Source organism: Salvelinus sp. IW2-2015, linkage group LG6.2 (genome assembly GCF_002910315.2).
Source record: "Salvelinus sp. IW2-2015 linkage group LG6.2, ASM291031v2, whole genome shotgun sequence".
Classification (NCBI taxonomy): domain Eukaryota; kingdom Metazoa; phylum Chordata; class Actinopteri; order Salmoniformes; family Salmonidae; genus Salvelinus; species Salvelinus sp. IW2-2015.
The window spans coordinates 18,029,577-18,047,080 of NC_036846.1; the positions used below are offsets into that span (position 1 = coordinate 18,029,577).

General features: G+C 40.5%; 2 protein-coding genes across 4 annotated transcripts; one reads left to right on the forward strand and one right to left on the reverse strand.

Moving 5' to 3' along the window:
- Positions 1-814: 814 nt before the first annotated feature.
- Positions 815-10,446, reverse strand: gsr (glutathione reductase). Of its 2 annotated transcripts, XM_023990323.2 has the most exons (14): positions 10,050-10,446; positions 9,355-9,514; positions 8,061-8,087; positions 7,747-7,835; positions 6,628-6,697; positions 6,307-6,454; positions 5,188-5,242; positions 4,958-5,057; positions 4,740-4,826; positions 4,241-4,411; positions 3,807-3,918; positions 3,412-3,543; positions 2,526-2,659; positions 815-1,478 (listed from the first exon to the last, which is right to left on the reverse strand). In XM_023990323.2, exons 1-14 carry the CDS (start codon positions 10,121-10,123, stop codon positions 1,329-1,331), a joined length of 1,509 nt encoding a protein of 502 aa, XP_023846091.1. In that variant the 5' UTR covers positions 10,124-10,446; the 3' UTR covers positions 815-1,328. The 2 variants fall into 2 exon arrangements, with proteins under 2 accessions (XP_023846091.1, XP_023846090.1); XM_023990322.2 differs by lacking the exon at positions 10,050-10,446 and having other exon boundaries at positions 9,355-9,622.
- A 2,155-nt stretch (positions 10,447-12,601) lies between these two features.
- Positions 12,602-16,672, forward strand: LOC111965907 (uncharacterized). 2 transcript variants are annotated; one of them, XM_023990320.2, is made up of 2 exons: positions 12,602-12,784; positions 13,942-16,672. In XM_023990320.2, the coding sequence occupies exons 1-2, from the start codon at positions 12,754-12,756 to the stop codon at positions 16,233-16,235; spliced, it is 2,325 nt and encodes a 774-aa protein (XP_023846088.1). In that variant the 5' UTR covers positions 12,602-12,753; the 3' UTR covers positions 16,236-16,672. The 2 variants fall into 2 exon arrangements, with proteins under 2 accessions (XP_023846088.1, XP_023846087.1); XM_023990319.2 differs by lacking the exon at positions 12,602-12,784 and adding an exon at positions 13,633-13,744.
- The last annotated feature ends 832 nt before the right edge of the window (positions 16,673-17,504 follow it).

Sequence of the window (17,504 nt, forward strand, 5' to 3'; positions counted from 1 at the left end):
AGTTGGTGGGTGGTCAGGGGTCCACAGTGCAAGCATTTCACTCGCATTTGTGAATAAAACAAATAGTAAAGTATGTTTACATTTTTTGTGAAAAGTATTTCTGACGTTATGTTTCATAGCTGGTAAATTAATCTCACAAAGTCAAAGAACTACAAATCCTATAGCCTATTCCACCTCGCGCTGCAACACTGCCTTGTAGGGGTCTGTGCGTACATACAGCTGAGTGAGTGAAATGGCATACAAGTTGGTCTAATTTACTTGAAACGAAAGTCTACTGAAGTAAGACTTTGTGCTTGTGTTTCTTGGTTATTTCCATTGTTTTGTTTACAAAATAGATTGTTCTTCAACGTTCGAAATTCAACTGCTAGGAAAGAGAAATMAACGCTTCCGCTAGTCAGACTCAATCTCACAGGCACAGACATGAATCAAAACCCGTTACCACGGTAACCTCCTGCACTTAAAGGGGCAGGTGAACATTGGTCTCCTAATAATTTGGTTAAAAATAAATTCAAGAATAAACCAAATTACTTATTAGTAATACATTTGTTTTAGAAACATTACAAAAATGCTCATCCGTTTTTGTGTTTTGTTGGGTGTAATTGTAAATAAAAAAATCTACCTGCCACAGTGGCTGGTGGACCAAAGAGTACATTTTAGGCCCTGCATCTACCATAAAGGCATACATGGGTCAAAGATAGTTAATTCAACACGGAAAGCGTACCAAATTCCAAAATAAATTGTAAGCAAAAACTAGTGCTAAAAATMGGCATTAAAAAGGTGTCAAAGAAGTGGAAAATAAAACATGATACAATACTTAAGAAAAAACTGCAGGTTTATTCAATGTGTATTACAATACAGTAGTAGTGAAATTGCGACCTAGTAGTGGTGGTAATTGGGGGCAGTGTTTACAGCGTTCTAAAACAATGACTGACAATCAGGGTTTCACATACACTAGGAGAGAGTTATCCTTACTCCCAACGCAATGACTTGACAACAATGCCTGTAGAAGATCCCCCACTTCCATTTCACAGTCATGAGAAAAATCTTGCATGTTTAATAAATTGATAAGCAATGCTTAAACACCCACAGTACAGATGAAGAAAGCAGTAACTTCATTGTCTTGGTCCATCTAGGCATTTTCAAAAATATTCATACGAGGTGCACAAAAGAGGTCACTTAAATGAAAGAAAATGGAAGTAGAGAGCTGTTATTGAACATTGAGTTGCCAAGCCCTTGCAAAAGAAGACGGTTGAGCCACTTGTTTCCTGGTATAGTGATTCTCGCTGGTGCTGTATTGAAAATTAAGGATCGTCGAGATGTTTGCGTTGTTAACGCATCGTAACAAACTCCTCGGACGAGGTGGGGTGAATGGCAATAGTRTTGTCAAAGTCTGCTTTAGTTGCGCCCATCTTGATGGCTACTGCGAAGCCTTGCAACATCTCGTCACAGCCAATGCCCTGCATATGAAGGCCAACCACCTTGGGGGGGAAAGAGATAGGTCATTTTTGTTAGATTGAGGCAGGCTAAACATGCTGGCATGAATGGTTTGCTCATTGAGCTGAATATAGAGGGTTCTAGGGTAGTGTTATTCAATCCTGGGTTGTGTTCATTAGGGCATGCAATAAAATAAAATGATAGTTTCCTATTGGATCATGCAATAAAATAAAATGATAGTTTCCTATTGGATCGAGTCCCATAGGGCGGCACACAATTGGCCCAGCATCGTCCGGGTTTGGACGGTGTAGGCCATCACTGTAATTAAGAATTTGTTCTTAACTGACTTGCCTAGTGAAATAAAGGTTAAATAAATACAAAAATGTACAATTTTACAAAAAAGTCCCTCCCTGTTTCAGTCTCTTCCGTTTAGTGCCTAATGAACAAAGATTTATTCAAACCCATCTATGAACACACCTATTTCATCAAATCAAGGGCTTCATTAGTTGATCAGGGGCCAGATTCAAATCAGATCCGCTTTAGGCGAAATCCGCATAGCTGATGTTTTGACCGTTTTGGAGGTGGAACTGCGTAAGAGCTGTCAAATCCACAATGGTTCCCGGCTTTTCACCTAAAGCGGACATTGCAATTGTCTGCACAGAGTCGCATTGAGAGAAATACCATGCACCCTTGTTTACAAGTTCAAACATTGGATTATTTTAATGAAATCTACACCTTGATTAGGTGTTCTGGAGCCTAAATGATTTTCAATTTGAGCATAATTACTTCTATATAGGGAAAGGGGGATACCTAGTCAGTTGTACAACTGAATTCATTCAACTGAAATGTGTCTTCCGCATTCAACCCAACCCCTCTGAATCAGAGAGGTGCGGAGGGCTGCCATAATCAACATCCATGTCTTCGGCGCCCGGGGAACAGSAAGTTAGCTGCCTTGCTCAGGGGCAGAACAACAGATTTTTACCTTGTCAGCTCGGGGATTCGATCCAGCAACCCTTCGGTTACTGGCCCAACGCTCTAACCACTAGGCTACCTGCCGTGGTCTCCAGGACCAGGTTTAAGGGGCCTCTCACCTTCTCCTCCTTGCCCACACACACCAGCTTCATGATGCACTGAGTCTTCCTGGTGGTGATGGCGTGATACATGGGGGTGAAGGAGGTCATGTAAGACTTCACGTTCTCCTTCCCCCTGTTTTTAATCGCCTCCTCTGTAACACAAGAAGACCAAATGTAAGACAATCAGCTTCTCTACTAATGAAAAACACAAACACAAGGCTGCGTTCCAATTGGCACCCTATTCCCTAAAACATGTGCTACTTTTGACAAGGGCCCGGTTTTCCAAAAGCATCTTAAGGCTAAGTTCATCATAAGAACCTTCGTAGGAGCATCGTTAACTCTCCAAGCTGTTTCCCCAAAACTATCGCTAAAGTTGCACTTGAATACGCTCGTTATTTGTTTAATTTTTGCCTCAATATAGTTTATGATGTGTAACATGTGCGCAATGATGTCTTGATATAGTGCATTATTTTAGGGTAAGCATTAGAATAATATTTGCAGCCATAGGCGATAATATCTTTCTAGGAGCTGATCCGTCATCAGTATTGTGGAATAATTCTAATGTTAAGGTAAGATTCCAATGGAGAAAGCCGATCCGAGAGCAGCACTGCCTTTCTTTCAATCCTATCAGTATCCACACTATGCCTCAACGATGCACTTAGCGAACATTCTCTCTGCATGGTTTTTGGGAAATGCATGTTACAACGCCGTCCGTTGTAGGAAAGATGCATTGTTAAAACACTTGTAAGCCTAAGTTCCATTGCTATTGGGAAACCGGGCCCAGGCTGGTTATTTATCCAACAGACTGACAGAGAAACACGCCAACTCATCCCACTTCAMCCGAGAACATTTACAATAAGGGGAACCATCCACCTGAGGACTTCTTTGCTAAGAGCGCACTCACCTTCCGTGAGGCCCACCGTGCCGATGGGTGGGTGACTGAAAACTACCGTGGGAATGTTGGAGAAGTCGACCTTGGCATCCTCCTTGCCGTCAAACAGTCTGTGTGCCAGCTTTCTGCCCGCTGCAATGGCGACTGCCCACACCCAACAGAAAAAATGTCCCAATTGAAATTTGCAATGCAAAAATGTGTCTGAACTATCAACGGTACACTGTGCGATTATATTTATAGTTATCTTCTTCCTTATCCATTACAGACAATCTATTCACATTCAACATGATTCTTAGGTGAATTGCAAGCTGTATACAGTTGAAGTTATGTCTGTAACTAGACACAAGTATGGTTCAATATGGCCACTTTTTTGTCTGCCATACCCCTGATGAGTATTAACAGCCTACCAGGAGTAAGGAGGGCCTTCCCGCACACGTCTCCTACAGCGTAGATCCCTTGGCGAGTGGTGTTCTGGAACTCATCTACAACGATGAAGCCTCTCTCATCAATATCCACACCCTGTCGAATAAGACATCCAACCTTCAGTAAGCTGCCACATCCCATACACTGACACAGGGTTTGTACTTTATATTGAAATCGTTGGGACTATTATTCACAACACTCATACATGTAGCTCTAGCTGCTTTAAAAACATTACATTTCTCTTTTTGCAACATCTATGAGAAAACAGTGAGCAATGCAGGCAATGGAATCGCAGTGTACAGCATTCCAAACTCGTTTCCGAATCCCTTGCCACGTACTGTAACTATAAAAGGTTTTGGCAACATCTCCACATTTTTTTCTAGAGACCTTTGTAAACAGTCTGAGGAGTGATCCTCACCATCTGGCTGAGGTTGAGGCCGGCGGTGTTGGGCTCTCGGCCGATGGCCCATAGCAGACAGTCCACCTCCTGGATGGTGCCGATTATCTCCTCCTCGTTCTTCTTCTCTGGGTCTTTGGTGACCAGTGTGACCTCCAACAGGCCATTGCCTGTCTTACTCACCAACTTCACCTGACAGCAGACACAGGTTATAGCAGACTATCAGCATGTTTCAGAGGATCAGTTTGAGCAAGGCAAGGTGCAGAATCACTTTATCTTGAGGATCACATAATGAGTAGTTATTTGGGATGTAAGGTAGCTAGTGATTCTGCGTAGTCTGCCTATAACCTAGTTGATCTCACCGAAACAATAATGACCACTTTGGGATAACAGTGGAAGGACAATGTACATGTTATACATACATTCATTGACAAAATGTTGGATGCATTATAATCATAATGCTACTCAAAACAAGAAAAATAGTAGTTATAGACTATCATCACTAAAGAAATGCTTTTACCTGAGTATTTTTCCACAACTCTATGCCAGAGTTCTGCAATTCTTTGGTGCAATTTGAGCTTATCAAGGTGTCGAAGTTTCTCAACACCTGTAGGGGAAAGGTAAAAAGGATTAGACATGCCCTCGTGGCCACCTCTTGTACATGCCACACCTCTAAAAACTGTCACTCGTGTTTGTGGGATGATATATGGGCCAATGTCTGCCTGGATTGGTTCTTACCCCTGTCTGTCGACATATGATGGATGTTTTGGACCCCAGTGTGGAAAGGATGCCAGCCATTTCCACAGCAATATATCCAGCCCCCACTATGACGCTGCGCCTGTTGGGAGGAAACATTTAAAAGGATGAAACACAAACTTACACTGCACACAACACAATCTGTCAAACAGCCAAGCCAAGATATCAATATCTCTGATGGAAATTATTGTCTTTAACAACATTAAACTTACTTAGGAAGGCTTTCAAGTTCAAAAAAGCCATCACTGGTGATGCCAAGACTTGCCCCTGGAATTATATGAAAAGTTAAAGCTAGAATCCTTAAAGGATCTCTTCACTAAAAAGAGCTACTGGTTGGGCCTGAGAAATGTACGCACTTTCAAACTTTCAAATCATAGACAGAGCTGTTTGCAAGGGCTGACCGTCCTTAGTGTCACAACTATCGTTTTAACCATGTTTTGAGGCTATACAGTGTTTGTTGACATTTACTTTGTTTACAAACATTGGAGTAAAACAAGCTTATATTTTGGGTTCTGACCMGTACGACAGTTAAACTAAGCTCATGAGGCATTTATAAGTTATATTCTTCAAGAATMAATGGGTTTCATTATCATTTATTTATAAGTCCAAAAATGGGTGCAGCAAATAASGATTCTAACTTTAACCAAGCTTATTATTTCATTTTATATTTGAAAAGCACGATTTCTTRAGGATAAATAAAAATTCTGTGAAAATAATTTGATAAAATAAAAAGAATGATCAATGTATACAATTTGAATAGCAACAATGAGCATATAGCAAATGTTTAGGTATAGCAATTTTACATAGTAGACTGCAATACCTTAATCGAAAGATCAGTTATACTTTAAAGCTACAATATGTAACTTCTTGGGGGGGACCCAACCAAATTCACATAGAAATTTAAGTTATAGATCTGTAATTCTCATTGAAAGCAAGTCTACAAAGCGGTAGATCTTTTCAGTGCTTCCCGTTCTTAAGTTTCATTTTAGCGTCTTTTACCACCTTCAAACAGCTGAAAATACAATATTTAYCGTTATGGAAAATATATTTCACAGCGGTTTAGATGGTAAAAGCATAACTTTTCAAACTTAACGAAGACTTCATTAACCCTTTCTGAAGCTTAAATAGACACAAATTACATGCTAGATAAAGAATGGCAAAAGGGTTGTCACTTTTCACAAATAACTTTTTTAGGTTGTTGTTCATTTAAATATGCACCCTAGGTCATACCGCAATGTTGAGGGAGCGAGCACACAAGGCATTTCGCTGCACCTTTTATACCTGCTGTAAACTGTGTACGTGACAAATACAATTTAATTGTGTAGTCTTACCTGGCACATCATCGTCACTCAAGACAGAAGGGAACCCTCCTGTGGCAATGAGGATATGAGGCGCGGTGTACTTCTTCCCATTCACCTCAACAGTGGGGTCAGGGCCGTCAATGAACCTGGCGTGACCCTGAATCGTTTCAATTTTAGCCTGTGGGAGACGACCAGTTACCATTCCGTTCCAGGTGCAAACATGTGAATAAAAACACAATTGTCATAAATATAGGCTATTATGGTGTATGTCTATGCATGTCAAAACCTGTTTTATGGATGATGAGGGAAAGCTAAATATACACTCCAGTCAGTGAACTGGTTTAAGCTTACCTTGTCAAGATTGTTGCGATAGATGTGATTAAGCCGACTAACATATGCATCTCTTTTGGTCTTAATAGTTCTGCACACAAAAGAAAAAAGGACTGATTACAGAACTGGAGACATTTTCCTCTTAATTTGGGCTCTCGAGTGGCGCAGCGATTATGATCAATTACCCCAGTCAAAACTGATATTAATGGATGACATCATTGGTGATAATAATTACTGATGTGCTCCCGAGTGGCGCAGCGGTCTAAGGCACTGCATCTCAGTGCTAGAGGTGTCACTACAGAACCTGGTTCAATTCCAGGCTGTATCACAACCGMCCGTGATTGGGAGTCCCATAGGGACAATTGGCCCAGCGTCGTTAGGGTTTGGCCGTCATTGTAAATAAGAAGTTGTTCTTAACGGACTTGACTAGTTAAATAKAAATATATAACTCATTAATTCATTTTATAAACACAAATMTCTAAATATGTTCCAATGTTGCACATAATGTCAAAATGTAAATTTGGRGCGCTCACAGAAAAGCTTGATGGCATAATAATAATTGAAAAACAGCATGTTATGTTGCACATGACGAATTAAATGATATCAGTTTTAACTGGTTGTGGCCACTTCCTTAGTCTACCCTATCAATCCCAGTCACCTGGGTAACAGAATCTGTGTGGAGTTAGTTGCCAAATAGATTAACGCAAAYGAAGGCTAAAGTTGGGCAACAGACTGCTATGTAAACTGAGAACTGGATGGGGAACAAAAGGAGCATGACTTGCAGATAGTTCAAATAACAACATCTTAACAAAGCCTCTGTTATCTTAAAGGTCAGTTCATGAAAAATCTGCAATGTCTCATCATGAATCTGCCATTTCACATCAATAGAAATGTGTGGTACCCTTTCACACGCACACCCATGCAAGCACACAAACACCCCCACATGAAAGAATGAGGAACCAAAGAAAAGGCTTGCCTTGTGCAAGAATATCACATTAACACGTRAATGCAAAAAGAAACAAGAAATGGTGTGTGAGGGCTCTAACTAAGTTGACAGGATGCAGTAATTTAAGGTGTGAGAGGAAAGGCTGATTTCAGAACAAGTCCGTCAACTGTGGCGACTTCAAGTCAGATACTTACTCCCAGCTGAAGCGAACGTGTCCGCKGTCAAAACCATAGTCAGAGTGATCGTGGAGATATTCTGCATGAACTGCAGCATTCCACATAACCTGAGACCAAAAACAAACACTTAATTGCGGGATCACATTCTTCTGGACCTTTTTATTACTGTACCCTACAAATACCCATAAATCATGTGTGTGTTTAATAAATGTGTATTTAATATTCCACACACACAGCACAAAACTTACTCTACTAACAGTGCCTAGGCTACTTACACATGCCCCCCACCCCCCACCCCCACCCCCACCAGGAGGCTGACTATAAAACAATACCTTCTTAGGTACACAGCCGACATTGACCTAAAGAAGAAAAGGACAAAAAGGCGACAAACATGAGCATGACTAAAAATCAAGCGAACACAGGAAGTGTCAAGTCCTTCAAGGAATTAGTTAACTGCATTGCATCATTAAATATCTAGTAATTGAAATATAATAGCAATGTATGAAAAGGAACCATCCATGCTCCTACCCAAGAAACATGGGTGTGTGTGATTGATGTTGAGACAAAGCAATGGGGAGCCGAAGAATCGTCTTGCATTTTGCAAGAATACTGGCCACAGCTCTGAAATTACATTGCCCCAACTCAGATTGGAGAAGTTCTGGTATGTTGTGTGGGAGAGCAATACTTTATACCAGGGACGGGCAACTGGCAGCTTTTGTAGGACTTTTAAAATATTTTTTTATATACATGCTTTTGGGGGAAGGGACTCAGTTGGGGTCTCTACTTACTGTTGAGAGTTAGAATACACAAGATTACATTTTGACATTTGGTTGTGCATCAGCAGTTACTTAATTAGCCCATGTCAGCTAACATTTTTTAGATTGGTAAATTAGTCAAGCTATCTAAACTTGTAGTAAGCATGGTCAAATCTATTGATCGTCAGTTTTGTAGAATGGCAGGAAATTAGCTGTAAAACTGCCATTTTTTTCTCTCCAACCCATGGCAAAATGAGTGGAATAGTATGAAATTWGTTTAAAATTGCTAAATATTCTCTCCGCCCCATGGTAAAATGGTAGAATTGCAGGAAATGAACTTGAAATTAAAGGTTTCTCTTTGCTGTCACAGAGGAGCTGCTAAAATGTTTTCCTTGTGGCCCCCACCACCATCAAAGTTGCCCATCCCTGCATTATACACTTTAGCTCAAAAGATTGTACAATTCCTTAGAGCTATATAAGATAGACCAGGCTTTGTGGATGTCAGACATGGTAACTATAATAGCTTATCTTCCATAGACTGAAATGTGGAGAAGGGGGTGATGAACACCTGTGGCCATAACTCTAGTACTGTTAAACAAAATTATTATGTACCAGTAGAATGCTCGTGCGCTGGATCGGTGCCCACTGCTTTTAACTCTAACAAACCACAACATTGTGCACAAAAACATCCCACAAAAAGAGTATGGTCTCGAGGCTTCGCAATGAATCCGTTGTTAACTACACGTGACAACTTTACAGAATATCAGAGACTGAACCGTGGAAATTAGGCCTATGCGATGTCATTTCAGAGTTGCTTTTGGAACTATTCATATAAGTACAGTGGCTATAACCAGGATAACTTTTTACTCACACAGGTACCTCCGAGTTTGTGACTCTCGACCACCGCGGCAGTGGCCCCGAGCTCCGCTGCCCTGCGTGCACCGGCTAGACCCCCAGATCCACCACCAATCACTAGAAAATCGAACCGGGTTGTCGCATCTGAGGCCATACTCTGACGGATAAGTTTGTGTCTGTAGGAGGGTGAAAGCAATCGCCGGAGTGAGAAAAGAAGAACTTGCATCCGGGCAAACGGTATTATTATTGCCATAACCAGGAAGCCCACACACCACCGGACGCAGTTGTTTTGGGCGAATGGGAGGGTCAATCCCCGAAGTGAAAGCTAGTGCTTAGTCATTGTGAATTGCAACAATGGTCTGTAAATCCCAGAAACAATTTTAACATAGTCATGGTGATGTGCAGTCTATTAGCCTACAATGATAGGCTAATCTCACAATATGTGATATGAGGAGCACTGACAGAATGAATGGCAAAATATAGGCCTACAGTCTACCCTTTTTAATGGAAGGATAATACCTATATAATATCAGCAGTGTCATCATCCTAAGGGCTATCTTATATGAATAGCTAAAGCCACCACATGGGGGACACAACTTCATTTTCTTTTTGATCATGCACGGGGATGGCTGACAAATTATTAGTCAACTAACGTTATTCAATGATTCATAGAAAAACAGTTCAAGTTGATTTAGAGAAAAATAGACTCACCTAGACAGTGCCACTGTCAAAGTCGTGTTCACAGTGCTTGAAAGCGACTGTCTGCATATTTTGACCCACTGCATGTTTCACGGTCTGTAGTTTATTTCATATTAACATATTTTGCTGTGTACTCGGTTGTAACGCGTCTTTAACACATTTAATGGATGGAAACAAAGTATATACAACATGCAGCTTACAAAATAAAGCTACTTCCTGAGCCGTTAGAAAGGACTTTCAAAATAAAAGCTCGAAACCTCATAGGCTATAGAAAGATATGAGCAATTTGTTGCCAAGCATATGCGTAATGCTTCTCTAAATATTCCTAAATTAGGTATGGAATGGCGTTTTTGGATGATAGCTCCAGTGATATTTCAGCTGGATAAACGACGAAAATATAGGACGTATATGTCAATCCCGCTAGGGGTTAACTCGAGTTGATCACGCGTGACCATCGGAGCCAATAAAAATCTCTTTCGACCCGCACGCATTTCCTCCGTAGGCCTTCAGAGCTTTCTTCAACCTGAAACAGTGTTGCCATGTTTGTTTTTTTCCTGCAGGTTAGGCTACTTTGAAAACGATGTCGCGGGTGAAAATGTATTGSTTGCGGGTTTTTGGACTATTTCTAATTTACACCGCGGCCGCCATGGCTTTTTTATTAAAACATATATATTTCACTGTGACCTGCTGCTGACTGTCAGGGGGGAGGGAGGTAGGCTATTGTGGAGTGAGTGGTGTGTGTGTTGAGAGAGCACAACTGTTARTGGCTGAGTCATGTAGAGGGAGCAGCACGCGCACGTTGTGACAACTTTTTACCATTTAATGTCAGTTTCATTGYGGACTTTTCCCTATAAAGAGAACCACGTGAGGGTGTTCCATAACTTCCATTTCAAATTTCCATTCTGGCAGCCCCGAGACCCAAGAACTGAGCATGCATAAATCACTTAACTTGATGCCGTTTTCTTTAATTAAAGTCAACATTAGAATGCAGTTTAAACCACTTCCGAGCGAATTTCGCTCAATCTCGTTTTCCAGTGRATTGTCTTCATTATTTATTGATGTGCACCAGTTCTAGTTTAATTCATGTTTTACGGGAAAAGGGTTGGAAATAGTTGTCTCCATATTGACAATCTAAATAGCCTACCTATAAATGTGSATAGTGATACATTTGCCTCTGTTGGCTACCCTTTGATACAAAAATCGAAAAAATAAAAACTGTCTGTTGATCATATTCAGTGTATATATATATATACTCATTATTTAATTCAATGATTGAAATGATGACCCCAGTAGCCTATTTCAGCAGGCTATTGGGAAACACAGGCACTTCTTACCTCGAAATCGCCTCGCTATTCATGTTGATTAAATTCGTCTGTGGTAATTTAGCAAGCTGCTAAATCGTTCAGTTAACATCTTGCCTACATCTTGTCTAGGCTACTGTAGACTATCTGAAATTAGATGTAGGCCCATCATGAGATAAAGGCTAACTGTCTTTATCTAAGCAAACCATGGCAAAGTTGAATTACAATCATAAACCCAGATTTTAGTCTGTAGCCTATGTCTCTTGCAATGACAAATCAATCTCCTAACATTCGTTTTTTTATCTTCATCCAAGTATTTCTTGCTCAGGGATTTTGAGATCCTCTGTCCAGCTTTCATCACTCAAACTSTCCTGTCTGATTWTTCTGTAGTTAAACACATGCACAAAGGGGATTTATTTACAATTAGTAACTGGGTGGTTCTTACTTACTGACTTTATTGTCCCCATGGGGAAATTTTGTTGCATTGTCATGTACATGTTTAAATACAAAACAAAATTGACAATACAACTTTTATAACAGTTACATACCAATAAAACATTTATTTTTAAAGACTAGCTTGCTGGCCTTACTGAGTTGATAGGAACATTAGCCCGAGCTATTTAGGAGGGATATCACACCTGGCACAAATGATTGTCTAGTTCTGTTTGTATAAGTTCGAGCCCTGAATGCTGATTGGCTGAAAGCCGTTGTATATCYGACCATATACCATGGGTATGACAATTTTTTGTTTTGTTTTACTGTTCTAATTATGCTGGTAACCAGTTTATWATAGCAATAAGGCACTCAGGGGGTTTGTGGTATATGGCCAATATACCACTGCTAACAAATGTACTGAGGCACTCCGTGTTGTGTCATGCAGAAGCACAGCCCTTAGCCATGGTACATACCCCTTGTGCCTTATTGCTTAATAATAGCAGTCAAACGAGTTAAGTCGACATCCATTGATGGAAAATTATCTGGCGAATTTAATAAGTGCAAATTGTATTTTCTCTTGAACATATTCAAATTCCTTTATTACATTGTCATAGCTCACAAATATWATTTTGAGGAAAACCGAATTTAGCTTCTCATGTCGTTACAAGTTACTACGATATGCCGCCTTAATTGGCTCGATAACGTTATGGAAAAAGGTTTTATTGTATAAATGTGGCAACTCCTGTCGTGCAAAAAAAGGGTTAGTTTTCTGGTCTTTTGTGCGGGTTTTGKGTGGTCATTGCAACTGAAATTTAGCTTGACCTGGCAACATGACCTGAAAGAATGTGCAGAAAAATAACGGAGAAACGCAACATCGTAACTGCTGAAATTGTATTTGCTGTAAATGTTGTGATTATTTCAAGCATTTGAAATCCACTCGTTGGCGTATGGAAGTCGGCGCGTCCCAAATGTAGCAGAACATGACGGCACAAAGTCAAAATGTCAACAAAGGTTTGTTCACCCAAAATTGTCACATGCTAATGTAGCTAGGCTAACGTAGCATCCTCTGTCGGTTTTAATCTCGTGGAAAACAGCCATGGGATAAACAATTCAAATTATTATTAAACATGTTCAATTCGATAAAGGGGCAATCTGCAGTTCATACAACAACAACGCGAGAAAACGCCAATTTCACGGTGAAAAGAGGGTGGGGCTGGAGAAATGTAACCACTCAAATTCATAGTTATTTCTCGATTCATTGATTTTCTACTTGCTTCCTCAAAACGCGTTGGAGAAGGTCAGCGGCAAGGGTTCTTCTCTTATAAGAGGCGAGGAGATGCCTAGGTAGCYCAGAAAGATGAACCATGTTTTGAGACTATAGTGTTTGTTTACAATTACGTTGTTTACATCGTGAAACAAGCATATCTATATGGATTGTGTMATATGTCCAGTCATCTAAATGTTGACATGTGGTTGCATGATCCCAAATCAAAATAGGCACTAGCCCAATATTAAACCTTTGATTTTAATTATTGCATTAATCTAAGGGCATTCCATAACGATTGCTTTCAAGATAACTCATGGTCCAATGCCTAGCTAATGACAGCGTGTGTCCCGAAGCTACATCCATAATCGGTAGACGGTTCTGAATGGAGAATTACCGTTTGCAACACAGAGCAGTGAACAAGAAACTATTCAATCCAGTTTTTAGATGCAGCCCCTGTCTGGGAGAGCACCTGGCTGTTTTGCGGGACTCATTAGCTAACAACAGACAGGTGAAKCACCGACAGGTGTGTGCAAAAACAAATAATTGGCATCCATATTCGATTTTGATTTGGGGAGGGGTAGCATCTAAAAACGGGGTTGAATAGTTTCTTATTCACAGCTCGCAATCCAAGCTGAGATTCTCCAATCAGAACCGTCTACTGAGTATGGCTGTCGATTTGGACACGGAACACATGCTGRTAGCAGGTAAAGTCATTGGGCCATGCGTTATCCCCAATGCAGTTGCTATGGAATGCCCTTAGATCTTGTCTTATAAATTAATGAAATAATTAATCATAGGTCTAATATTGGGCACACCTATTTAGAGTACAGTCGTTGTTACTAATAATGTATTTTTGGGGCATAAATCAACACTAATTTCTATTATTCTGTTCTCTACACAGGAAGGAAGAAGACAGCCCAACCTGGAGTAGCAGGTCTGAACAACCTATCAAATGGGAATCCTGCAAATCAAAACACTCACAGTTCATTTGTGCAGGATTCAAGAAGGCCAGATGAGTTTGACTTTGAGTGTGTGGTAAATTCCAAATTCAAAAACTCAAAAGTGTGGTTTTGTGAGAAATGTCGCTTTTTGACCACAGATTTTGACGATTACAGCAGCCATATTATGGAGCATGCGGTAATGAGATTTTACTGCTTCTATTGTAACCATGTCTCATACAGCGAGGCCGAATTAAACCACCATGTAGAACAGCACACCAGAGTACACCCCTTCAAGTGTCAGTTCTGTGATTATAGAGCTGTGAAGAAAGACTATGTTGAAATGCATATGAAGCGAATACACAATGCGCCTCCTGAGAAAGTATCCAGTGCTTTGCCCAGAGGTCCCAAACCGGCCTCTCTCCCCAGTGCTCTGCCCAGAGGTCCCAAACCGGCCTCTCTCCCCAGTGCTCTGCCCAGAGATCCCACATTATCAGGGATCTTAAATACAAGGGTCGCACCTTTGCGCACTAAGAATATTACAACCAGAGTGGATGAAGGAAGACCTATGGATGGGACACTGGATGCAAACATATTGCCCAAAGTAGAGGTGGAGCTGTTGGCACCTTTAAATGAACCAATTCAACACAACAGGCCTTTGACTGTCTCTTTCCCTGAAGTGGGGACCATCCCCCCTGGCTGCCTTGTTGAACTTGTTGAGGTGAAAACAGTTAATGGTACCAAGGAACTKAAGTTGAGACTTGTCTCACAACAATCTAATGGGTCTGTAGTGAAAGCCTGTCGGACCACAACCTCACAAAATGCCACTTTGTGTAAATCATCTATGTCCAACGCCACTCCAACTAGAGAAAAGCCAGTGAAGAAGAGAACTTGCACAGCCAACATATCAACCCGACAACTAAATAACCAGAAACAAAAGGATTTAACAACTGCCCCCTCCACAAATGGCATACAACTGAAAAAACACTCTGAAGAATTGCTGGTGATGGTGAAAGATGTAAATCAGCCATTTGAGATAAAGAAAGAGGAAGTGAAGGAAGAGAACTGTGATTCTGTGCAAAAATCTGAACGCTTGCATTCATTTACAGCTGTCTCGAGTGTGTCCATGATGGGAAACGTCAATGGCACCAAATCACCCTTTGTTGCACCTGCTGCAATGTCGTCTTTTGTATTGTGCAACCCTAGAAGTAGCACCCTGGTCATTCCCTCTCCAACAAACCAACCTAAAGAGGATGAGACTTGTCATGTGGCTGACTCAATCACCTCTGGTTGGACTCAATCTGAGAATCCATTAGTAGATGACGTGCCAGGACCAAAAGGTTTCCCAGTCATTTCAGCTGTATTTTCTCTAAGTAGCCCTCAACTCTTGGCGGTGGCTCTTCGGACCATAGCTTTGGGTAATAATTCACCCTCTGCAACGGTAGAGCAAGGAAATGTCAAGAATTCTTTGATCCTCACACCTGCTAAGACAACAGCAGTGTGCAAAGGGCATGAACACAAGATAAAGCCAGGAAACACTGACATGGCCCCCGAGGGTTTGTCCTCTGMTCATGCACCTCAAATGATTCCAAAAACCTGTCACCAGGTGCAGAGTGCTCAATGTTCTAGACACAACCAATCACTAACAAGTAATCCCTTGAGCACCAAGGGGGAAAATAACAGTGTTACAATAAAGCTTCACAAGAAAACAGTTTTGAATATTAAAAAAAGTCCTCCAAATGTGGCCAAAAAAACAGTAAACACACGGGACAGTTGGATTGGCCAAATTGACACTGAAAAAGGGTCAGTCCCCAGACACTGGAAAAGTTCAGCAAACAAGCGGGACATTTCTGGTAGACTCTCTTCCTGCCTGAAGCTCTCATTGAAAAGGATACGAGTAGAAGAGGAAAGTAGCCTTCAACGTTGCACACCTGAGTTGAACCAACGAAGGAAGAAAAGAAGACGACGAGACATGGTATCTGGGTCAAAGACTTTCACCCACCTGTTAGATACCACAGGTGACAGGGTTATTATCTGCCCAACTCCACTGAAAGAAGACCAGCTGGTGAAGCAACCAGGCCCAAACCAACCTGTTGTGGTTCTCAACCATCCCAAGCCTCTGGTTCTGAGAGGGAGGTTAGGAATGGAGACGATTCCAGACATTGGTCCAACATGTCACATAATGAAAATGAAGTTGAGCAAAGTAATGGGACATACGTATGAGGTGATTGGATGTACCGTTAAGGCCTCTCCTTAGGGTGATGGCAAATTGTTATGGAAAATGATAGATTTATTTGCTGGGGACAGAACACTAAACATTGAGTTATCAAGAGTCTGATGCATTGCGCCATTAAGGGTTGGCTTGCACTCATTTCCAGGGTCCCTAGATGAGCTTCAGATTAATAATGGATAGACATTTCATARAATTTGTTACTTCATAGATGATGAAAGACTGAACCCCATTGAGAGAAACAAGTGGGTATTCAGGCAGGCATCATATTTTTTTTTTTAACAATTAGCATTTTTGCTGCAGTATCATTGGTAGCACAGATCTGTGTAAATATGATTGTATATTTGAATGAACTGACATTGTAATTTTTTTCTGATGGACGAACAACTGCTTAAATTAAATMAATGTCAATTATTTTGAATGCATTTTGAATAAAATAATATGTAACCCCCTGGTTACTTTTAGCCGGACTGCATTGAATTACTGTGTTCAACACTAGGCAACAGTCGGACACGAGGGAGAATAGAACACCAGCAATGTTGCTAATTTGATGTTTTGAGTATTTAAGTTGATAACTCACTCTTTAATTAACTAGATAGCTACACAAAAATAGTGTATAGAATGATAGCCATGAGGACAGCAAGGGAATTTTATTTTTCAACTGTCATCGTAAGACCAGACCAGGRACATCTCTCTGCCGTTGTCTCTGAAAAAAGCAATTGTAGCTAGAGCTGCCACCCGATACCAGTGTTTTAACATCAAAATATAAATAGTTGTCAATCCTACTACAGAACTCTGAAAATGTTACCACATAGTGAATAGAATGTTCATGCTAAACCTCTTTCCAATGATCACTGACTTTTTGTATTGTAGCTCTGAAAAAAGTTTGGTTATATTATCCAACCTCATCATTCTTGTTTTATATTTTGCATTTATTATGGTTGACTGACTTGACATTAACATTTTAAGTTCCTAGTGGAACAAAGTAACTCAGTGCTACTCTATTGAACCCTTTTCTAGACTTTTACATTTTTAACCATAATTCCAGGTGGTTCCTGCCATCGTTATCCCTTGTTTTCTTTGGACTTTTTGTCATGGTTAKTGCTGTATATTGCTAGAAGTGTTTGAACCGCTCCCTCAATCATCTGTTTTTCCGTATTTTTTATGTAAAATTATCAGAGAAAATATTGAGTTGTTTTAGGTTTGACCATAACAATATATTTATCAAAATATAGCTCTTGTTTAGATGTGGTGCAGATCTTTAAATGTACATGTATTTTGGTTTCCTTTGAAATT